Raw genomic sequence first — 25892 nt, 5'->3', positions numbered from 1 at the left:
TGTTAACATTTTCCTGCTCTTTGTCCTTTTGGAAAACCACATGTGCATAATGTGTTGTTATCATTATCATTATTTTCATTGTTACTACTAAAGAAATGTAACATACAGTTTGTCGCAGTAGCAGCTTTTTTACGGTGTACTATTTACAAAACAAAGTAAGCGAAAAGCTCTTGTGTTTTAAATATATTATTTTAAAGATCTGCATGAAAAACAAGAACAGTAACAATAAATCAGCAGTCAGGAACAAACTCCTCCTTCTGTGAATTTGCATTGATTATATGAATTAAACGTTTATTAAATATAATAAAGCTTTTATTAACTTCAATATTAAAGCGTTCATCAACTAACGCTTTTAATACATTTTAAAAAATCGTTTATATAAAGAAAAGAAAACGATCTTTGTAGTACAGCATAAACATTTTATCTCCAAACATGTTTAACATGAATACAATGTACCCTGCTTGTAGCAAGAAAAGGTTCAAGCTCCCAAGAAAGCAACGGTGATCGGAAATAACAGAATCTTGTACTAGCAACGCATTGAACACATGTATAAGGCTTGCAAAACAAAGTACACTGAATTCGTCTATCCGCTGTGAAAAGCTTTTGGTGTGATGGTTTCAATACATTCAGGCAATTCATTTTATTGTATGTGCATGTGGTCGAGTGTCCATGTGTACCGCAATTATTTGCATGCAATTCTTTACTATCATTTTGACAGTCTATTTATGAATTAGAGCACCGACGAAGGAACTTCTCCCGTGACTTTCCCACAGCAGAACATTGGTACTTCCGCTGGTACACTTCACCCACACTTTCTGTCCGGTCTCTACACGGGCGAACGTGCTCATGCGAGCCGCAAATCGTAAGTCTTGTTATGTCGAATTTGTACGTTCGTCGCTATGTAGGATATTTTCCAAGAACTATGGGCATACTGGGAAATACCGACCACTGATTAGTTACATGCATGTATACTGCCAAGTAGATAAGAGTCCAGAGAAACAGGCGCCTTGAAATGTACGAAACTGTATCATATACTTTTCCTTCATTCAAACGAGTTGTATCTCCATACCATTGATCTCATTGGTATCTGGACTTGTATCGACTGGCTGATAGGCATCGAAAGCAACCAAGGGTAGATCTACTCTTTCTAAAATAAATTTAAGAATATATATAATGGTAAAATTAATTATGATTAAGATCATGATTTTATAAAATCATCAATATCAAAGTAACGTGAATATAATAAAAGAAATCCACAATATATAGGTATAAGGTACGCTATTTCTTAAGTTTTTAAATTTCTGTGATCATCCTGAAAATAATTTTCCATTAGGTAATATTAACCTTCTATAAGATAATAATTTTGTCATATATTTTATCAATTAAAGGCAGAGCATTATGTTTATATTGGACAGAGTATTAAGGACAATAAAATGTTTAAAACTTGTACAGAAAGTGGAGCTGACTGTTAATTCTGTCTGTTATTTCACTGATACTTGTTTTTGTAGGTTTTTTTCGAATTCATTTTTCTTGTTTGTTTTTGTTCATTTGTTGTTTCTTTATTATTGTTGTTGTTGCTGCTGCTGTTGTCGTTGTTGTTGTTATTGTTTTAGATATGTTAATAAGATTTTATGTTTAAGGGTAGCAGTGGGCTAGTGGTTAAGACAGCTTCCTCTCAATATAGAGGTCGTGGGTTCGAACCCTCCTAGAGTCACGACATTGTTTTCTCATAATGACAACAGTAGCCCTACTGTTTAGTACCAGACAGCTTATATAATAGAGAAAAACAGAGTTCCGCCAAAAAAGCCCAACACGGCAAAATTGAAATTGTTGCAGACTAGGATTGATTGAGCCTGTTCATGGACAGTACTGGAAAGTGCAAGTTACCGTCCACGCCAGCTAGCACCGGCTTAAGCAAAATTATAAGCAATACATGTCAAAAAGCTGCTAATCAATTAAACATGCTCAAAAGAATAGGTCACAGGTTTCATCCTTCTGTTATATGCCACAATATTGTTTTTACGACTGAGTTTGAATAGACATAATTACTGATACAAATATTTGACAGCATTAGGTTTATTTATTTATTTTGAGTTTGAGTGTTCCAGCTATAGAAATGGAAAAAAACGTTAGGTGTCCCTGAGTAGAACCACCGGTCTTCGTAACCTAGCTGGATAGCTTGCTCACCCGGCAAAATCCAAATTCCCTGACGGGATTCAAACCTACAGTGGTCAAGGGAAAGTGATCCGAAGACAGCGGTACTAACAATCGACCACGGAGGCCATTGCTCGCTTACATGCAGTTGTCAATTTATTGTTTCTGTACTTCAAAGTTAATGTAGATTCAGATAAACAATGGTATATTCAAAAGCATAATACCCCAGAAGTATGGTAACGTTAGAAGCTTTATACGTTAAGGATACAATATTTTAGCATCTATCAAAAAGCGAGATTAATTTTCAATATTCTCTTTGTAACACATTTAATAAAAGCTGTGTTTTACATATAACAAGCATTATGATTATCTCTTCATTGATGATCATATGACGAAAAAATGATACAAAAGGATGCGCGATGTCGTATATAAAAATGATTATCTTGTACCTCATATATACTTTAAAACTAAACCGATATGTTTTGTTCTAAAATCAAAAGTCTCACCTCCTAATAGCTCCAGTTCGGCGGTTTTATTGTCTAGTATACTAGCCTGGTTCTTTGTGAAAGTGCTGATATTTGTCTCTGTTTGTTTCAATTCCTCTTCCATTCGTTCCATCTTCATTTCCATATTAATCATCCTACTGAGAAGTTTAGCATGGTAAGCGAATCTGTCGGGCTGGTCATCGCCTGATGTTACTGTTAATATAGCTGAGCTCACCAGTCCAAACATAAGCAAAACTTTCAATCTCCACATTGCAGAACCTTTGTCACTTTTGTCGCAGTGATATTGTACCATCAACACAATGAACTTTCTGTATAATTCATAATGTTAGTATTGTTCATTGTATATTAGCTTTTTGATACAGAGTGTCTAAATGAGCATCTTCAACTTAATTGGTCAGTATAACAAATAGACACCATCCCCTTTTTTACTTTTAACCAATAAGAGTGAAATTATTTATTACTCGTAATGCACTTACTTTCCTCGATTAGTGAAATATTTGATGTTTTAAGTGGCACTTATAATGCTTATACCAGTTAACAATTGTTGTTAAGCAAGTGTTTCTAGTTGAATACTTTACTGCATTTTAATTAAATGTTACTTATTGAAATTACGCGTTCAAGTTAAACTAGTATTCTGTTAACAAGTTTGATTATAATGCATTTATATGTTTTCCCCTAGATTGTACCAACAGCAATGTAACAACATTCAAATTAAATGGATGCTGCCATGCCTCATAATCGTAATACTATATAGATATTAACCGTTCATACTGAGAACTGACATTTAAAAAGATATTAAGACTAAGGCAAGTCTTAGCTAGCGTATATCCCGGAAAATCTTAGCTAGCGTATATCCCAGGAATAAGCTAAGAATACAGATATTGGTTGCAATGTTTACTGCCAGTGCTTTGTTTTATAATTAGACAGGTGCTCTCTTCTTTAATCAATGTTTCAAACATATTAATAGACAACAATAAAATACATTGTAAGAATGTTATATATTTGTCTTCTATTAGTCATTTTACTAAAGACACTACACATGGAAAGTGAACGGTAGTCATACAGTATACTCCTTTCTATCAAATAGCCCATAATACACTGATGACAGAATAATCTAAGGAATAGGGTGTTGATATTTTAAGATTATTTAAAAAAGAGACTATGTCATTTTTTCAATATGCAGTCAGGCTTATTGATTGGCTTGTGATTTGATGATGGATATGGAATACATATGAGCCGCGTCACGACAAAACCAACATAATGGGTTTGCGACCAGCATGGATCCAGACCAGCCTGCGCATCCGCGCAGTCTGATCAGGATCCATGCTGTTCGCTTACAAACCCTATAACTAGTAGAGAAAATAAAAGCGAACAGCATGGATCCTGATCAGACTGCGCGGATGAGCAGGCTGGTCTGGATCCATGCTGGTCGCAAACCCATTATGTTGGATTTGTCGTGACGTGACTCATATTCACATATGGATCACGTATTGCATTTTGTCCGATGTTCCCTTGAATTGACCAAACAATGTTCTTTGTGCAAGAAGTTTTTACTTTTTTTTTAATTTTCATTAACAAATAATAAAAAATAAATAAGGAGGCATTTTGCTGTTCAAAAAGATTCAAGTAGGGTCGTTCTTTAAAATAGATATTCTATTTGATCACGATATCGACCTACTGTTTTATAATTTGATATGTGTTATAATTTGTTATGTGTTAACGAAATTGATAAACAGTATGTAGGTCAGGAATTTATAAAATGAAATAATGTCAATATTCTGTCATTTAGATTCTATATGTTCGGAATGCGTATTTCTCAACCAGTGGCGGTTGGGTGTATATGTTTATATACATGTATCTTAAAGCATATATCTTAATTATCTTACTCATCATCATCTACAAAAGTCATGTGACTTGCTGTGGCGTATGACCTTGCGTACTTTTAAAGTGTCAGTGCTGTTTGTAGTCCACCTTGCAGAAAAGGTCAGCAAACTTCTGTATATCAAGGAAATGGAGGAAATTCAATTATTATAGAAAACAACTTGTAACATTACATTATAAAAAGGATGCCATGTTCATTAGTGATGAGTGACGTAGTGTCAAGCGTCTATAACTTCTTATGATATTACCAAACTCCTCACACTGATTACCTCCCTTGGCAGAATTGTAATCACTGCCTTCACAGACGTCACATGATGATGAAAGTCACATGACGTAACGTCGAAATTCAAATGTAATTATCGACCGTTACATAGAAAATCTAACGCCATTTTTCTCTTTCTGTTTTATTTTCATAGATTTCTGCCACCACGGTCCGATATATCAGAATTTCTGATATTTAATATTTTTTAGCTTTTGATTTTATTTTTCATTATTTTGTATACTTTTGATATTTTTTGATAAAATATAACGGACGTAGGTACGAAAAGTTAAAATAAACAGAAAGAGAAAAATTACTGTAACGGTCGATATTTACATAGTTACGTCATGTGACTTTCATGATCATGTAACGTCTGTGAAGGTAGTGATTACAATTCTGCCAAGGGAGGTAATCACTGTAAGGAGTTTGCATTAGTAAAAGCTCTAACCGTCCTATGTCCATATCAATCATTAAGACAGTATTACCCTCGAAGAAAAAGTATTTTTATTTCATCATAACAAAAAGTACTATACACGCATTTCATTAAATATCATTCACAACATATAAATATTAAGATATAATCATCGTACAACAGTACATTGAAAACTATAGACTCATATTATTATGTATTATAAACTATGATCTTGTCCGGCCAGCATGCAACAATTAAACAGTTTCTATTGTCATCATACAACAATGATATTGGATTAACCAAACCAGCATCTTTACCCACCAATTCTCCCAGACATTTACCATCTCTATCAAACATCATGATGTTGTTTGAGTAATATCCAGAAATAAACACGGTTCCGTCATTGGCTACACATACACCTCGTGTGGCGTCAAGTCTTTTATCTCTCAGTTCTCTCTTCACAGTACCATCTCTGTTAAGACAGACAGCACCATCACTATAATCTGCTACAATAACAGTATCTCCACTGACAGCCATTTGTTGTGCAGTTGATTTAATTTTGCATTGACCATTGACATTATTACTGACAGACTTCATAAATGTACCAGTCATATTGTATACATTAACACCATTTCCATCAGATACCCACAACTCTCCAGCACAATATGTCATTCCCCAGTTACCTCCACCTATAACAGATATATCTCTCACCTTAGATAATGAGTTTCCTACTGATATAAACCAAACTTCGTTGTTGTTCAGTTTCACTGCGACCTCAGTATTACCAGTACAACAGATGCCTCTAGATTTTGATTCTAGATCCAAACAATCTTTAATGTTACAATTCATATCAAGTCTCTTTATCCTCATATTATGATAATCAGCCAGTATGATTGTACCGTCTGGAAGCTGACATACATCACAAATGTAGCATTGTGTACGGTCATTTTTCATTTTGATTTTAATCTCTTTCTGTGAACTTACTTTATACAACTTTAATCCAACCAGACTGTTGTTTTCTGTTGTCTTCTCTACAGACCCTAAAGATGTTGACGCAATGATTAAAGATTTTAATTCCGTATTTTCCGTAAAGCGTAAAGACAGACAACCTTTAGCCTCGGTTTGTTTAAAAACTTTCAAAGCATTGTTTACAATCTGCTGTATCAGTTTTGTCTGTACAAATTGTTGTCTTATATTCATACTGTCTGCTGTTTGTAACTGGCGACTTGCTTGCTCAATTTCTTGTTTAACTTTGCTAATCTGAGAAAAATTTGTCTCAATCTCTTCTTTGGCCAAAGTAAAGTCTGAATTAAGAGCTTCCAATGCTATATGCTTCAGCTTACGGATATGTTCAATGAATTCCCGCTCAATTCTCTCTATCCGAGAAATAATTTCGTTTCTTTGCTTCTCAACGCTTCTGATGTTCGTATGGAACTTCTAGTCAGTGTCATCTAAACGCTCTTGAATTGTTTTCATGTCCGTCTTGAGTCGCTCAATTTCTTGTATCTGATGTGAAGACACGTCTTCTACATAAGATACTCCATTGCAGGATCTGAATTAAACAAAATGTCATCATCATTACTTTTTAATTGTTATATCCTGTAGTTATTAAAGATCCTGTTACATTTTTTTCGTGGTTTTATTTCATAACAAGAGCTGTCGGTAGGACAGCATGCTCGACTATTCTAAGTGCTTGATAGTAAAAGAGCCTTGATAATGTTAAATTTTTTAAGTTCACAAAAGGGCTAATTGTTTTTTTATAAATTCATGTTATAGGCCTTAGAGAGAGTCTAATTATACAGTATTGGCTTGACTATTCGGAAGGTAATGTCACGAGGGTGTTTTATTGAGTATAATAATACTAATTACCTATGAATACATAAATTTGACAGAAAAGGTACAAAGGCTTGTTATTAAGATGTTTTATCAAGTAAATAACTGCTTTATTATTATGAATGCATAAAAGTGTCCCAAAAAAGTCACAAACCCTTCAGTAGTTATTGAGATAACAGCTTACAAGCAAAACTTTACCATGAATTTCTAAGTTGAAAAAGGGGAGAAAAATCAGCCTAAATGCAAGACAGAATTATGGATCTTTGTCAGTGACCTACAATGATGACCCTAAATGCATATGTGAAGTTTTAAATAAATATCTTTAATAGTTATTGAGATATGTAAAACTTGCATGTAAACATTAACCAAGAGACTAAGTAAAAAAGGGGATATGAATCAGCCTTAATGCAAGATAGAGTTATGGAACTTGGTCAGTGACATACAATTATGACCCTCCAATTATGACCCTTAGTGCATGTGTAAAGTTTCAAGTAAATATATTTGAAGACCTTAACCTTTAACCAAAATTTCTAAGTTTCAAAGGGGCAAATAATTCTGCAAATATTGCAGGCAGAGTTATGCAATTTTGCAAACTGATGTACATTGTTAATAAAAAAGTATTTTTATTTTTCATTTGAATATCTCAAGCAATGATTGAGATATTTGACATTACAAAAAGCTTTAACCAAAATTTCTAAGTTAAAAAGGGGCATTATTCTGTCAATATTGTAGGCAGAGTTATCCAACTTGTCAATCTGATGTAGCTTGTTACTATAAATAAGTATTGTAAGTTTCAATTGAATATCTCAAGTAATAATTGAGATATTTGACTTTACAAAAAACTTTAACCAAAATTTTTAAGTTAAAAAGGGGCATAATTCTGTCAATATTGTAGGCAGAGTTATCCAACTTGTCAAACTGATGTAGCTTGTTACTATAAATAAGTATTGCAAGTTTCAATTGAATATCTCAAGTAATAATTGAGATATTTGACTTTACAAAAAACTTTAACCAACGCAGACGCCGACGCGGACGCTGACGCCGACGCCGGGCGACTACAATAGCTCTTATATTCTTCAAATAGTCGAGCTAAAAATGATGCTCAAATTAAGATTTGTCAATATTGTAAGTTCCAACAAGCATTATTTATAAAGATCTTACCGAATTTAACATTTTATGTAAATAAAGGGAGGTAATTAGAAATTTTTTTCTATAAATTCTAAGTAAAAATTTTCCAATAAGAAATGAATGCATATAATGTATTGATTAGATATAATGTGAAAAAATATTTGCAGTATACATTTAAAATATTCTTCGATGTTTGAAAATTGTTTTATTTGCATAAATATATATACATATAGATTTTTTGCAAGTGTGGAATACACACAGTTCTTCTCACTTCCCCTCGGAGACAGCACGTCGCTGAGAAGGCACAGGGCATCGGCAGAAGATTTACAACTTGGCTAGTAGACAACTTTAACGGCGCCTTCAACCGTGGGCATTAACTACGGAATCCTACTTCGTCACTTCTGCGGACCAGCTGCCGATGTCCTGACTAATACCGAGGGGAGTGGCCCTACAAAGTAGGCTGAGACGACGAGGATGGTGCACTAGGGTGCGTGAGCCCCTAGTACAGATAGATGGCTTGTAAGGCAGGCCTATAGCTGGCACCAACAGCTCTTTTCAGGGCTATACACCTTTCCTATTGTCACAGGTTACTGTACATTTAGGTTCTCATTGACCGCCGTACAGTGACCTACTTTTCGACTCAAAATTCATATCTTTGGCTAATACACCGTGAAAATTGCATGGAGGTAAATTATCACCATTTTGTGCTTCAAAACTAACTCTTTAATGGCATGACTGGTGACATGTCCGGGGTCCGTACTCGACAGCGAAAGCTGCATTTTGTGCCCGAGAGGGCGGGTGGACCCTCATTAAGCTTTAACTACATACATACAATACACACAGTTACAATATCAATCACAAAACATACAGGATCTTTAACTGTTTGTTTTAACGTTTTTTTCTTTGAAAAGATGGGAATCTCGGAATTCGTGGAATTCTGGAAAAGGTGAGATATCTCGAGAGCATAAAAGTGATTCCATTTTCCTATGCTGAAAACCAACCGTTATAGTCCTGGCGATTGTTATTTTTTTTAATATTAATTATAATTTAATTCATTATAATTTAATGTTCAAAGCCCTTTTTGTTCAATAATCAAAATTCTACTCCGATGCATAGAAAAACATTTCCCTGTATGATTGGCTAGAATTAATTTTAATATTTAGTATACATGTATATTTCTAGGGGTAAACGCTCAAAATAGCATAGCGGTAGAGCTCCTCCCCCCACTAAATAAGACGATAAAATATATAAACAAACCTGTGATTATCAATTATACATTTGTTACAAAAGACCATGTCATGTGCTCCACAGTACATTTCAATGTCGCGATCTGGATGATAACGACATTTTGTTTTTGTAACCATGGTTACCGCTGTACCTTTTGTTGACGCATCACAATTTACTAACGTATGTGAACGTGTAGCTTTTTGTCGACCATGATGTCGTGAACATGATGTACACAGATATTCATCACACACGGGACAATACTTGACAGCCTCTTCTCTGACATCATCCTCCCCACATGGAGAACATGTGTACTCGAAGTCAGCATCCGAGCCATCTTTTATAATCAAATCGCCACCCTCAGCCATGGTTCATGCCACTCTTACTTCTATAATATTGGGATAGAATAAAACGTGCTTATATAATTAACATTTATTTGTTGTTTGTATCTTCTTCACAAATAGTTTAGGTAATAAGATTGTTTTAATAGCAATGAATGACAACATACATTAAATAGCAATAAAATGCAAAAATATCTGCTTAGGCTGAAACAAGTTATGGACATACGAGGGTTATCCCAAACGTTCGCATACAGTTTTGCTCAGTAGCAAGGAGAAAAGTAAACAGCAACGGCGTTATTTAAGGTTCACGAAAAACGGAATCTTAGATAGAATATACCGAATAAGACTCGTTATCAGCTGAAATTAATTAGATAATGCACGGACAAGATCGTTCTATTTGAGAAAAGGAAAAAAATGATACAACGTATGACACGTGCACGTGGCTGTCGGCAGCAATCAATGGTATCTTCAATCCGCCACGGATATGACTTTCTTAAGAATATGCAACGTATATAAGTTCCGCCAAAGATATGACTTTTAGAACATGCAACGAACATAACTTGTAACTTTTTCATTTACGGGCATAATTTAACAATTTTTTGCATGTATTATTATGTAAAATTTATAAATTATGTGACAAAAAAAATACCAAAAAATAAATAAAAAATAAAAGAAACAAGTTTGACAAGTCATATTCGGTATCTTCAATCCGCCACGGATATGACTTTTATACAGAGCGTGCAATATATGTAACTAAAAAGGTCATATTCGGTATCTTCTTTCCGCTACGGATATGACTTTTATTTAGAACATGCAACGAATATAACATGTAACATTTGTATTTATGTATCAAATTAAACATTTTTTGCAATTTCATTTTATTATTATAAAATATCATATGAAGAAAAAATAAGTCATATTCGGTATCTTCTGTCCTTCACGGGTCAAGGATATGACTTTTATAGAAAACGCAACGATTATAACTTACAACTTTTTTTATTTATGGACCAAATTTAACGATTATTTCCATGTTATTTCATTTCATTGTAATTAAATATCACATCCAGACAAAAAAACCCACTTACTTTATAAAATATAAGTCATATTCGGTATCTTCTGTTCTTCACGGATATGATTTTTATCAAAGGCACGAGTATCGGACCTGGGAAGAAAAAAATTTGACCAGATTGATAAAAAAACCTGTGTTCATCTTAAAAGTGTCAAAAAAAAAAAAAAAAAATGTAAATAATGACCCCCTTTAAAAATATACTATAAGTTAAGAGAAGGCCGGAAACTCCAGATTCGAGCCTACGAGCAAGGGATTCATTCCCGGGCCGTTGTGAAAACAATTGGCCAGACAATTAAAAAAAACTTTTCACTATTTCGCGTTTATATTTAGCTTCAAAATGAGACCAACCCCAAGTCTCTAGCCCTTCCCGTTCATGAAATATCTATCAGGAAACGAGCGAATTCGTGCTAAAAATCCTTGGTAGACAGAATTGCAGCACAACAATTCGGTACGTAAACATAGACTAATACATGTATGTCAGCTGACTACGGGTCAAAATTACTTGAATTTACTAAATAATATTACTAAATACATTAAGTTGGACCACTCACAACCGTCAGAAGCATCTGATACACGCAAAATTCGAATTTCAAACCTTTCCACGGTCTTTAGATTACTTTCTACGCCATTGTCAATCAGCTGTTCGATATTTTGTAACGAGTCTTCTGATTGGCCAATAGCAACGAAAACCGCAACGTTTCACACAAGGATGCCTAATGGCGTAGAAAGCGATTGAAAGACCGTGTAAATGTTTGAAACTCGAATCTCGTGTGTATCAGATGCTACTGACGGTTGTGAGTGGTCAATATTAATGTATTTAGTAATATTATTTAGTAAATTCAAGTAATATTGACCCGTAGTCAGCTGACATACATGTATTAGTCTATGTTTACGTACCGAATTGTTGTGCCGCAATTCTGTCTACCAAGGATTTTTAGCACGAATTCGCTCGTTTCCTGATAGATATTTCATGAACGGGAAGGGCTAGAGACTTGGGGTTGGTCTCATTTTGAAGCTAAATATTAAATGCGAAATAGTGATAAGAGTTTTTTTTAATTGTCTGGCCAATTGTTTTCACAACGGCCCGGGAAATGAATCCCTTGCTCGTAGGCACGAATCTGGAGTTTCCGGCTTTCTCTTAACATATAGTATATTTTTAAAGGGGGTCATTATTTACATTTTTTGGGGGGGGGTTTGACACTTTTAAGATGAACACAAGTTTTTTTTATCAATCTGGTCATATTTTTTCTTCCAAGGTCCGATATTCGTGCCTGTGATTTTTATATAAAAAAAACCCCAACAAATATAACTTATTACTTTTTTATTAATGAACAAAATTAAACGATATATTAATATATAAAATAATTTTATTATTATAAAACACCGTATCAAGAAAAGTTAATAAAAAATAATCAATTTATAAAATATAAGTCATATTCGGTATCTTCTGTCCGCTACGGATATGACTTTTATAGAACGTAATTCGAATATAACTTATAACTTTTTTATTTACGGACCAAATTTAACGATATTTTGCATGTAAAATCATTTTATTATTATAAAACACCGTTTTAAGAAAGGTTATTAAAAAATCATTTTATAAAATATAAGTCATATTCGGTATCTTCGGTCCGCTACGAATCACAGGTGCTAGTGGCATTGATTTGACCTAAAATGTGTTTGACCTTGTTATGTCGTATAACGGAGAAAGAACTCACGGATGTTACATACTTTTAATATACAAATACAAACACACATGTGAACGAGTGGAATACCAAAGTCGAACTCCCCCTCACTGACATTTGAGAATAGTATATATAAAGACAACCTGTCATAAGGACATTTTATAATGTATATAAATACACACGTTTTAGAGTTACATATATTAATCATTTTGACATAAGATCAGTCTGCTTGTATCCTGAACTATAATACTCATAAATCATGTCATGTTCCATAGTGCACATTATGAAATACAAATCTTAATATATGTATATACATGTTGACTTGTCATTCTTTTTGAATATAGCGTGTATGACTCATTAGCCTGTGCAACCAGCTATACGACAATTCCTCCTTTACTTATATATAAAAAAAAAATTTAAAAAAAGTATTAAACAAGGTATTATTTAATATCAAACATTTCAAACTCGTTCTAACAAATTAAAAAAAATCTAAAATCTAAAATCAACTTGACATCTGTTTTACCCTTAAGGTAATATCCGGTCAGAGATGTCCGGTCAGAGATGTTATCTAACGACTTTTGTTACTTTATTTTGAAAAGAAAAAATCACCTCAGGTCATATCATCTCTGATTGGTCAATTGAATATCGTGTGTAACCTTTTCATGTTTGAATTCATTTTAATAGAAAAATTTGGATAGATACAATGTAGCACAGGTAAGTTTACTTTTGATATTAGTTTTAAAAGTTTAGAATAAGTAAAATAATAATTATTGTTAATTGTTCGATTAATCTTTATGCAAAAAAATACAAAAAAAATATGTTAAAGTAACATAAGGTAAATATTATAGCTTTATAAGTTTTTCAATAAATATTAAATTTCCTTTATTTCATCATAAAAAAAGAAAAAAAAAGTTAATTTCTAGAGATCAAGGAAACATAAAGAACAAACAAATAAGTTAACAATTTTCAAAGAACAAATTATTGTAAGAATATTAATTAGAAAAACTTTAAGGTATAAAATTTAACAGAATTATATGTATGATAAGAGTAGAAAAGATATTTATATACGAAAAAGTTTAAAAAAAGTATTAAACAAGGTATATTATAAACAATTGATAAATTAAATTGATAAAATGTCCAGGTGTTTCATTTCCTGTAAAACGTGTATTGTGCATGCGCATTGAACACATCCTGTGACGAGTATATTTTTGTAACAGGTACTTGCTGACATCAGTATGGCTTGGTCGTTTGACGTGTCGGGAATTTCAAATCGTTGGTATGTAGCTTTTTAAAGTATAATTTTAAATTGACACTCATAATTGTTCATAAATGTTTGATGTTCTTGAAGATTCTTTTAAATTAATATATATGTATTTGATATGTGTAAACGTAGACTTTATACACACGTTGATAAAGTTATATTCGAATATTTATTGGCACATCTGTAAACGCTGTTCTTGTTTCGTCGTTGTAAAAAGAATGTCTTGTATTGAACAATACAACAAAGTGATGATAGATCTATAATTCTTCATTTATGTAGCAATGTTTTTTGAGTAAAAGATAATTAAATTAACAGTTTGCTGTTGCACGATCCTCGCAAATGTTAATGTGATATTTATTTTTGGATATCTCTGTCGCGCACAAATAATTATTTTGATAAGAAGTTGTCATCAGTATTTCTCTGGGTTTTTGTTTTTAAGTTTATATAACACATAGAAAAACACATTCTATTGATAAACGGAAGTTTTCGGCTTCTCTGGTTGAAGACAGGAACAAAAGTTTATTTGATTCCACAAGTTTGTTGTTGTTGTTGCTGACGGCTGTGTCAGCATAGTTATATATTTTAAACATCGTAGACGCTTATTTCATATAATTTTACATCGAAGAAGGTGTTTATGGTTATATCTGCATGGTTTTACATCGAAGAAGGTGTTTATGGTTATATCTGCATGGTTGTACATCGAAGATGGTGTTTATGGTTATATCTGCATGGTTTTGCATCGAAGAAGGTGTTTATGGTTATATCTGCATGGTTTTACATCGAAGAAGGTGTTTATGGTTATATCTGCATGGTTTTTGTTGTACATAGTTTGACATCGTAGAGGCTGACTGTAATATTTCTAGTCAGGCGGTGTTTTACTGTACCGGCGAAATCGCTCACACCTCTCTGTCTTGGCTGGACGACAAGTGATCGTTAGACCAATATTTTGCATTTTCGTCCGTTGTCAGATCGGTTAATAGATATTATATACAATAAACATACTTTTGTTTTTTTTCAGATATTTGAACAACAAGACAACTGTCATAAAATGCATAGGATAAGAATTCCAATGAAAGATGTTCTCTAGTGTAAGTATCTTATTTATGTAATACTTGATATTTGAAATTTTTTTTACTTTTCATATTGAATTTTTTTAGACATATTTTGTTAGTTTTTAACTAAGCTATCAACTTTAGTTTTATTTCGACAATAAGACTTATCCCAATTTAAACTTTATTTAATGATTGTGCGTTGACAGTTGAAACATGTATGTATACACATGTTATTCTAATATGAAATAAAGTAAATAATCAATTTGAAACTCATGATTAAGTGCTGTCATTTACTTTGAAATGCATTTTAATTAACCGATCTATTGATAAACATATAGCGAATAACGATCATTTTAAACAAGAATAAAAAAAATCTAAGATATATAGTTCTAATTAAAGCAAGTTGAAACTTGATATAAATGAATACAACCACCAAAAATATAAAGATATATGATTAAATAATGTAATTTTCTGTTTTGTTTTATTATCGTTTCTTGTAACATATATGTTTTTTTTCTATAATAACTATTTACAATGCCTGAGGTCAATTTACCGAAAATTAGTATAGCACATAACACGGAGTATAACTTTCTATAACATACTGGCTAATCCTTGTAAAAACATTTTAACATTCGGTTTCAAGCGTTTATTATTACTATGCACCTTTGTGTTTGCTTTACCAGATACTTTATATCGAGGTTTAACAATACTTTTCTTTTTGCTAGAAATAGAGTTTATAAACATTTCATTATCCGAATCATTATCATCAGCCATTGAATCTGACTGAATAGCATTATATGCTGCTTGTGACTGAGGATTGCTATTTACTTGTATGGAATTTGATTCTGATAATTCTGAATCAGTCTGCGATTGCATTTCTTCTGAATGTGCATTACTTTGAGCATTTTCATTATTTGAAATTTGTTGTTGTTGTCGAAGATGTTTCTGTAATTCAGCTAATGGAATATCATCTTCACTATCAGAATTTGACCTTTCTTTTCTAACATTTTTAGCAACTTGGGGTAATACTGATTCTGGTATTTCTGAAGCATCATCAGTATCGCTATTTTCAGGTGTTACTACAAATGTGGCATTTCTTTTTGGTCGGCCAGTATCATCTGCTTTTGGTATTGACCAAATAATAATATTTGCAAGCCTAATTTGTTCTGCATGGACTTTAACTGTTGAATTGATTTTTTATTATATAAGTTAATGGTGACCTTTTCTCCATAATTCTATAAAATGGCTTCCAATTCACATCTAGTTTGCTTCTCTTACGAAAATTCTTATAAAATACGGGATCGCCTATTTCAAATTTGATATCTTTTGCGGTCTTATCTGCATAGCTAGCTTGTTCTCGTTTTGCTTTTTTAAGGTTCTTATAAACAGATAGAAAAGTATTATGTTGTTCTTGTAATGCAATTTTGTGATACTCTTCGCCATGATAGCGCTGCCTTGGTTGTAGCAACAGGTCGACCGGTAATATGGCCTCACGGTTATATAACAAATAAAATGGACTGTGCTTTGAAGTCCTAGAGACATTGAATCTAAGTGCGGCTAGTGTCATGTTAAGATGAATATCCCATTGTTTGAGATTTCCCTGGATTCTTTTAGCTAAGATATCATGTATGACATGGTGAGAACGTTCATTTTTCGCGTTTCCAGCAGCATGATAAGTAGTTGTACGCACGTGATCAATTTTTAACTCTTTAAGTGTTTCTTTGAAAGCATTACTTGTGAATTCTGATCCATTGTCAGTGACAATTTGTAATGGACATGCGTATCTAGGGTAAATTTCTTCTAATAGTAAATGTATAATTGTATCAGTACTTTTGTCAGCAGTAGGGAAACACTCGGGATAACCACTGTAAAGGTCAATAAAACAAATAATGTAGCGGTTACCACTCATTGTTTTCTCATAGGGCCCAATAACGTCGATACTCATGGTCTGGAATGAATACATTGGTACTCTTGTTTCGCCCATAGGTGCTTTTATTTTTGTAAGATTACGTGACTGACAATCAACACATTTAGAAACATATTCATACAATTCTTTGAACATATTTGGCCAAAAATATTTTTGTTTTATTGTTGTAAATAACCTCTGTGTTCCTGGGTGACCATTATTTAAATGATATTGAGTAATGACAAGGTGTTTTAAGTGTTGCGGAGCAAACAATCTAAGATTAGGATTATCATCTACATTAGACAGATAATAGAGAACTTGGTCAATTTCTAAATATTTGCTCTGCACTGATTTAGTTGGCTGTCCGTGACGTAGTAATATTTTCAGTTCAAGAATAGTTTGATCTTTATCTTGCTCTGAGGCCATATTTAATTTTTCGAATTGTTTAATATCTTCTACAATTGGCTCTTGAAATTGGTATTCTTTGTTTGCTATTTCTTTGGCATTAAAGTGCGTAGAATCAAAAGCATTTACTTCATAGCTTTCATTAGTTTTCACAGCATGTACATTATCATTATTTGAATTATTACTTGAATTTGATACTGTTATTTCGAAGGCATTGTCATTTATATCAGGCTCATAAAGTTCAATATCGGACTTGTTAGCATTTTTTATCATCAGCTGGAGGTCTAGAAAAGAAATCGGCAATTAAATTTAATTTTCCTGGCAAATATTCAATTTTACAGTTATAGGCAGAAATATTTAAAGCCCAAAGCTGAATTCTTTTGTTTTGCATAGGTGCTTCTAGAAGATATTTTTAAAGGATTATGGTCTGTAAATATAGTAAACTCTGCATTATGTAAATAAACATCTAATTTTTGTAACGCATAATGAATACTGAATGCTTCTTTTTCTATGGTACTGTACTTTCTTTGAGATTCACTTAATTTATGAGATAAGAAGTATATAGGTTTTTCAATACCAGATTTGTCACATTTCTGACTTAAACATGCTCCGACCACTAAATCCGAGGAGTCCGTGTATAGAATATAAGGCTTATTTGGGTCTGGGAATGCTAAAAGTGGAATACGTGTTAACATTTTCTTAAATTGTTCAAAACTTTTTTGACATTCTTTTGTCCATTTAAACAAAACACGTTTTCTTGTAAGATTGATTAGAGGTTCAACAATTTTAGAATATTTAGGGCAAAATCTTCTATAAAAAACCAGCAGCACCAAGTAAAGATCTGACATCTTTAACACATTTTGGTACCGGAAGTGACCTAATAGCTTTTACTTTTTCTGGGTCTGGTTTTATACCTTCATGATCAATTATAAAACCAAGGTACTTTGTTTGTTGCTGAATAAAACTGCACTTTTTCAGTTTAAGTTTTAATGTATGCTCTTTAAGCTTTGAAAATACTGTCTGTATATGTGATAAATGTTCATTTAATGACTTCGAAAATATTAGAATGTCGTCAAGATAACTGACAGCAAATGCCTCTAAACCTTGTAAGACATGTGACATGAGTTCTTGGAAAACTCCAGGGGCAGAAACTAGGCCAAAAGGTGTTACGTTGAACTCGAACAAGCCTCGGAATGTCGTAAATGCCGTTTTTTCCTTGTCTGATTCATGCACGGGTATTTGCCAAAACCCTGAGCGCATGTCTAGTGTTGTAAAATATTTCGAAGACCCTAGTAGTGTTAAAATATCGTCAATTAATGGGAGAGGATATGATGTTGGCTTTGTAATTTTATTCAATTGTCTAAAATCAACACAAAACCGTTTACTGCCGTCACGTTTTCCGACAATAACAACAGGAAATGAATAAGGGCTATGACTTCTTCTTATAATATTAGCATCTAACATCTCATCGATTGTGTCACTCATAAATTTTCTATTGTTTAAAGGTGTGCGATATGGGCTTAACTTGATTGGAGGATGATTACCTGTTGGTATTTTCATGGTTACAGTATCTGTCTGTGATAATTCAGAATCTTTATTTGCGAAAATATTTCTATTTTTCCTTAATAAGTCTCTAACAATATCAAAATGCTCTGAAGGTGTATGAATATCACGTTCGAAATCGTTGTTAAGAGGGGAAGTTGTTTGAAGAGCCTCTGTGACCGAGTTAATGCTCTCAACTTCTGAAACTTTAGCAACTACTGAATCTCGTTTTAATCTTATAGTTTTATGCGTATTGTTGACAATCATAATAGGAAATCTTCTATCAGCCGAAAGTTTCATAACAGAATTTGTTATCATAAGACCTGGTTCAGAAGCAATCATTCCAGTTTCTACACTTTTTTAATTCATATAATTTATCATTTTCCAAGCCTGGATTTTGTTTTAATTTAGCAGTGCACACATTAACTGTTTGAGGTTTCAGAATAACATCCTGTTTTAATCTAACAATTGATGCAATTGAATATCTTCTTCGAGGGGTACATATGTATTATTAACTCTTAAGCAGCCTAAAATCAAAATATAATCTAACGCCATTTTGTGTGACCAATCACGGCCTAAAATAATATTTCTATTCATTTTAGAAACAACATAGAATTTTTGAGTTGTTTCTGTTTTCCCTATTTGAAAACTAAGATTTATATAACCATCTTTATGTAAATAATTTCCGTCAACTGAAAATAAATTTATTTTCTGTTTTATAAGTTGAGGGGGATTCTTCAATTTTCTATATATTCTGCGATGCAGAAGACAAACTTCAGCACCTGAATCTACTAACGATCTGTATCTATAGTTTTCTATTTTAATCAAACACGAATTAGGGCTTCCAGCTAATGCTATACTAAATTTTGGTATTTTAGCGTTCCTGTCAATGACCCCTTTGTGACAGGAACTTGCTAGTTTTCCTGAAAATGTATTTTGTTTCTGTCGTAAAAATTTTGTTTACGACATTCACGCATAATATGACCAAAATTATTACATTTCCAGCACTTAATCTTTGATTTCAAACTATTATTGCTATTATTTTCCTTAATCGTGAAAATTTTTGTCGGTGAAATACAGAATATATTTCATTTTTCCTAAATCTACAATTACGCACATGGTGACCTGGTCTCTTACAGTACACGCAAAAATTTCTTGTATAATAATGATTAAAATTATTTGCTTTGTAATTCATGTATTTTGCGTGATTTTGAGAATTAGAAAATTTTACTCTGGCAGAAAATCTAGCTCTGAAATTCTGTTCATTCATTGCGCATGTAATTGCTTCTTGTAAAGTTTTTGGCTTTTCTCTCATAAGTTTAAGTTTTAAATAATTATGCGCTAAATTGTCCGTAAACAATTCTACTAACTGAAGTTCAATTAAACTATTATCTCCTAGTGTATAATTTTCATAAGCGGTTTCAGCACAATTAATAAATTTTTCCCCAAAAATTTGAACACTTTCTCCCAAATCTTGTTTTAAATTTCTCAAAAGATAAAATTCATGATGTAAATCTTTAATTTCCCCAAATCTAGTACTTATTTCTTCTTTTAATTGTTCCCACGAATTACGATGATTATCACGCAAATATCTACATATAAAATCGCTTACAGTCCCTTTACTTGATTGAAATGCGACTAATTTTATTTTATTATCATCCAAACCTTTTAAAACAGCATATTTTTCTATAGATTTTATCCAGTCATTAAAATATTTAGAATTTCCATCAAAATTTTGTACTATTTCTGATAAACCCTGTGTACCTATGACAGTTGAAATATTGTCTAATTTATCTGACAAATTTTCAAAAATTGTAGTTATTTCTTGATCTGACATCTTCAAAATTAGCAAATTACAGGTATATAAACGATCACTCACCTTTAATTTTCTGCTTCAGGTACTTCGTTGTGTCCCGCTGTCCAAAATCGTCGCTTCGACATCGCTGGTCTTAGGCGCCAAATCAACCGTTGTCGCATAACGGAGGAAGAACTCACGGATGTTACATACTTTTAATATACAAATACAAACACACATATGAACGAGTGGAATACCAAAGTCGAACTCCCCCTCTCTGACATTTGAGAATAGTATATATAAAGACAACCTGTCATAAGGACATTTTATAATGTATATAAATACACACGTTTTAGAGTTACATATATTAATCATTTTGACATAAGATCAGTCCGCTTATATCCTGAACTATAATACTCATAAATCATGTCATGTTCCATAGTGCACATTATGAAATAAAAATCTTAATATATGTATATACATGTTGACTTGTCATTCTTTTTGAATATAGCGTGTATGACTCATTAGCCTGTGCAACCAGCTATACGACAGTTATTTATACAATAAAATATCAATATATTAAAAAAAATAAAAAAAATATTTTTTTTCACTGTTAGATCTATATTATTATAATAATATAACAGTGAAAAAAAAATTATTTTTTTTTTAATTTTTTTTATATATATTGATATTTTATTGTATAAATAACAAGGTCAAACACATTTTAGGTCAAATCAATGCCACTAGCACCTGTGCTACGGATATGACTTTTATAGAACGTAATTCGAATATAACTTATAACTTTTTTATTTATGGACCAAATTTAACGATATTTTGCGTGTAAAATCATTTCATTATTATAAAACATCGTATCAAGAAAAATAATAAAAAAGATAATTACAATCGGTATTTAAAGTCATATCCGCGAATAAGAGTCATATACAGTATTAAGACATACCGTAAAACATGTTTAAAAATTTGAAATGACTTACTTTCGCTTTCACATGGAGTGATATATATATAGTTACTGAAGTCACATTTTCCTTTTACAGATGTACAATTTAATGGTCCATATGGAATTTAACAACCGTGACTAGGACTGAATTAAAAAATTATTAATTATTAACAAAGTTATCTCCTCAATCGGAACACCTCGACTAATATTCATCATAATGTAGGACTAAATTAATACGGAATGAATCCCTGGGTGTAATCTTTGATAATGTATTGACATCCAAAAGAAAAAGTATGTTTCGGTCATATTTTATTAAGAATATGTCTGAGACCATCATAATCAATTTCAAAACGCCCACTGATCATCTTTTTTTAGCCAAACACAAATAAAAGCTACTCTCCGACTCAAAACGGGTCTGAAACATCCAGATAAAACATATGCATATAAGTTAAATTTGCAGTTTCCATGAGATAACTGTGTCTAACTTGACACAGATATAAACACCGCTAGTATCACACCCGTTAACATGTAGCACTTGCTATATACATGTAAATGTCAAGATAACCAAGATATACTAGTATTCTTCTTTATTGTCTCTTTTTATAGACATAACTTTCTATGATATATTGTGCAGCAATCAATTTCAGCAATCACAAAATTTACAAACGCACAATTGTTCGGTCTACTCGCAGCATTGAACTTATTTTCCTCAATTAACGGGTGTGTTTATAATTTGATAAACTCAATATTTACAAAAATAAAACGTTGCAACGGTTTAAGATTACAGTAGGTTGGTGGAAAATTTAGAAATTATTGAAGCGTAGACGGATTTCGTAAGCATGACGTCTATCAGAAAGTATAATACAGAAAGTAATATTTTAAATGAACAAAAATTTTTAATCTTTCCTAGTTACTATAGCACAAAAGCGCTGAAAATTGTTTCCTTGAACGGCTTTCAGCGTTATTCTTTCTTTCCGATGAATGGCTGTCGATGTTATCATTAAATAAAAGATGCGAACGGCTGATGACATTACTAAAATTTTGATGACGCTCTAACTTAAATACCCTATAACTTTAACAGAAAAGCATTTTTTGAAGATATGAATTGGACTATTTAATGGCGAAAGGTTAATGTTTACGAATCGTATGATAAAAGGTTTTATTATCGTGAGAAAATGCAAGTTGTTGTGATTTAAAAATAAATGCCGCATCTCATCGGCCGGATAATGTTGTTACTTTCAGTCAAAATTCACGTGAAGTAAAGCTTGCACAGGGCCAGAAATTTGTTAGTATGCTCCTTTGGATGTTGACTATGAATCCATAACTTTGATTTACTCGAACGCAGTTGGGATAATGTTAAAAATACCCCGTGTAGGTGGATACTTACCGTCCGTCAATTGTGTTTCGCGCGCCGACATGTATATACTGGTACAGCTGTCGACGTTTGAACTGCTGTCGGCCCATTTGATTACCAATGCGGTATACCGTACCCCGGATATTGCTCGATATTAGGAGGACTTTTATCCCATTTCGCGACTTTGAACGGCTAAGTGTTTAAACTATAGAATATATAAAACTCAATTTAAATTAGAACATTATTTACTATGTTTACCAAGGAATTTAGCAAATTGCTCTCTGACTCTGTAAATTTAGATGTCTCAATTCTAATATTCCTATAGAGAAAGGTCGCTATTTTGGTATTGAAAGGGAAAATAGAACATGCTCACTTTGTAATCAGCAAGAAATAGGTGATGAATTTCATTATATTTTTTAATGTACTTATTTTAATCATGAAAGACACAGGTATATCAGTAACTATTATTCAAGGTTTATATGCATATAAGTTAAATTTGCAGTTTCCATGAGATAACTGTGTCTAACTTGACACAGATATAAACACCGCTAGTATCACACCCGTTAACATGTAGCACTTGCTATATACATGTAAATGTCAAGATAACCAAGATATACTAGTATTCTTCTTTATTGTCTCTTTTTATAGACATAACTTTCTATGATATATTGTGCAGCAATCAATTTCAGCAATCACAAAATTTACAAACGCACAATTGTTCGGTCTACTCGCAGCATTGAACTTATTTTCCTCAATTAACGGGTGTGTTTATAATTTGATAAACTCAATATTTACAAAATAAAACGTTGCAACGGTTTAAGATTACAGTAGGTTGGTGGAAAATTTAGAAATTATTGAAGCGTAGACGGATTTCGTAAGCATGACGTCTATCAGAAAGTATAATACAGAAAGTAATATTTTAAATGAACAAAAATTTTTAATCTTTCCTAGTTACTATAGCACAAAAGCGCTGAAAATTGTTTCCTTGAACGGCTTTCAGCGTTATTCTTTCTTTCCGATGAATGGCTGTCGATGTTATCATTAAATAAAAGATGCGAACGGCTGATGACATTACTAAAATTTTGATGACGCTCTAACTTAAATACCCTATAACTTTAACAGAAAAGCATTTTTGAAGATATGGTTTGGAATATTAAATGACGAAATGTTGACGTTTACGAATCGTATGATAAAAGGATTTATTATCATGAGGAAATATAAATAAGTTTTTGTGACTTAAAAATAAAAATGCCGCATCTCATCGGATAGTGTGGTTATTTTCAGTCATTATTCACGTGAAGTAAAGCTTGCACAGGGCCAGAAATATGTTAGTTTGCTCCTTTGGATGTTGACTATGAATCCATAACTTTGATTTACTCGAACGCAGTTGGGATAATGTTAAAAATACCCCGTGTAGGTGGATACTTACCGTCCGTCAATTGTGTTTCGCGCGCCGACATGTATATACTGGTACAGCTGTCGACGTTTGAACTGCTGTCGGCCCATTTGATTACCAATGCGGTATACCGTACCCCGGATATTGCTCGATATTAGGAGGACTTTTATCCCATTTCGCGACTTTGAACGGCTAAGTGTTTAAACTATAGAATATATAAAACTCAATTTAAATTAGAACATTATTTACTATGTTTACCAAGGAATTTAGCAATTGCTCTCTGACTCTGTAAATTTAGATGTCTCAATTCTAATATTCCTATAGAGAAAGGTCGCTATTTTGGTATTGAAAGGGAAAATAGAACATGCTCACTTTGTAATCAGCAAGAAATAGGTGATGAATTTCATTATATTTTTTAATGTACTTATTTTAATCATGAAAGACACAGGTATATCAGTAACTATTATTCAAGGTTTCCTAGTATTTTAAATTTTCAGGCTCTTATGTGTAGTGACAACAGAAATACTTTATTTAATCTAGCCATTTTTGTCAAAGCTATAATGCTGAAATTTCAATAAGTCATCTTCCTTATTTACTTATTTACTTCATGCCATGTTTGTATTATTATTTTTTGTTTTGTTGATTGTTCACTCTTATGCCCTTAAGGGCCATGAGTTTTGTTTATAAATAAATTAATAAATCCTTTCCAGTATTTAGGGTGGGGGAAAAATCCCGGGATCCGGGACGCCCGGGATCCGGGATAGTATTAGATATATTGGGTTGTCGTAATGAAAGGCGATTAAACGATAACTTTTTATTTTTTATTGTGAATGGTAAATTAATTAAACTTAAAATTTAAATATAATTTAAGCTATTTATTTATCAACAAACTTAAAATGCGGAAATCGCAATACTTGTAATTATATGCCTAATTGAAAAAAATAATCAAAGTTTTGATAATATAATATTTGGCTAAATTTTATGTTCATGTATTTAAATATTATTTTTAGAAAAGATCATAAGATATACTTAACATAATTGATAACGAAAAAGATTTTTTCCATCAAAAGTTATTTCAAAGTGCTGCAACTTCTTAATAGATTGAGATAGAGCCAAATGTTTTTCAGCGTTGGTTACACGTTACCTTATGATCGATCTGGGGTCATTTTCAGCCTGTCACAAGTCCAAAATTTTCTTTGCGATGAGGGGGACTGTCGCCCCCTTCAAACCCCCCAAACAGAAGGGGCCACATCCCCCTTCTGGTGCAACCCCTGGTGTATATTTTTTTACCCTTTGTGGTCTTTTTCAAACAACATTTCTCAACCAAAACAAAGGGTTGGGGGGCCCAAATAAGGGATTTTTTCACCCTTTGAGACAAAAACAAAAAAAGGGGAGGGTGAAAAAAAGCGTTAAAAGGGTTTATATGATAAGGGTTAAAACGATCCCGGGTTTTTTGAAATTTTAAAGACGTTGTTAAAATTCCCGGATATATATATTTTATACCACCCCGGTTTTCTGAATGTGATATTTTGATCAAAGATATTCTGTTTAAAAAATTGTACAAATTTTGTAATGATTTCATAGAAAAAAGATAATTGTCCCCATTGAAAGTTTGTTTAATATTTTTAAAAGGGACAAAAATTTATTTTACTTTTAAAGTATTTGAAACCCAAAAATGCACTTAACCCCAAAATGATCCCCTTTTATAGTTTTTTCATATTTTTCAACACATTG

General features: G+C 32.4%; 2 protein-coding genes, 1 long non-coding RNA gene and 1 pseudogene across 3 annotated transcripts; 1 reads left to right on the top strand and 3 right to left on the bottom strand.

The window, feature by feature from the left end:
* Window positions 1–418: 418 nt before the first annotated feature.
* Window positions 419–3019, bottom strand: LOC132722205 (uncharacterized; annotated as a pseudogene).
* A 2403-nt stretch (window positions 3020–5422) lies between these two features.
* Window positions 5423–6412, bottom strand: LOC132722204 (uncharacterized). The gene has a single exon (XM_060706652.1). It carries the CDS (start codon window positions 6410–6412, stop codon window positions 5423–5425), a length of 990 nt encoding a protein of 329 aa, XP_060562635.1.
* A 218-nt stretch (window positions 6413–6630) lies between these two features.
* Window positions 6631–9779, bottom strand: LOC132722200 (transcription intermediary factor 1-alpha-like). Its single transcript, XM_060706648.1, has 2 exons — window positions 9431–9779; window positions 6631–6764 (listed from the first exon to the last, which is right to left on the bottom strand). Exons 1-2 carry the CDS (start codon window positions 9763–9765, stop codon window positions 6650–6652), a joined length of 450 nt encoding a protein of 149 aa, XP_060562631.1. The 5' UTR covers window positions 9766–9779; the 3' UTR covers window positions 6631–6649.
* A 3883-nt stretch (window positions 9780–13662) lies between these two features.
* On the top strand, window positions 13663–20998 carry LOC132722199 (uncharacterized). Its single transcript, XR_009624590.1, has 3 exons — window positions 13663–13768; window positions 14772–14841; window positions 20557–20998. It is a non-coding gene; the product is annotated as an uncharacterized LOC132722199 (long non-coding RNA).
* The last annotated feature ends 4894 nt before the right edge of the window (window positions 20999–25892 follow it).

The sequence above is a fragment of the Ruditapes philippinarum genome, unplaced genomic scaffold, assembly GCF_026571515.1.
Source record: "Ruditapes philippinarum isolate M1 unplaced genomic scaffold, ASM2657151v2 ctg1731_1_1_1_1, whole genome shotgun sequence".
In the NCBI taxonomy this organism is placed as follows: Eukaryota; Metazoa; Mollusca; class Bivalvia; order Venerida; family Veneridae; genus Ruditapes; species Ruditapes philippinarum.
This window is presented reverse-complemented; position numbering and strand designations above follow the sequence as displayed.

Excerpts from the sequence above, each read along its gene's own strand:
- LOC132722204 (XM_060706652.1), bottom strand. The coding sequence starts at position 6,412 with ATGAATATAAGACAACAATTTGTACAGACAAAACTGATACAGCAGATT.
- LOC132722200 (XM_060706648.1), bottom strand. The coding sequence starts at position 9,765 with ATGGCTGAGGGTGGCGATTTGATTATAAAAGATGGCTCGGATGCTGAC. Across the intron at positions 6,765-9,430 it reads TGTATAATTGATAATCACAG|ATCCTGCAATGGAGTATCTT; the intron begins GTTTGTTTATAT and ends TGTTTAATTCAG.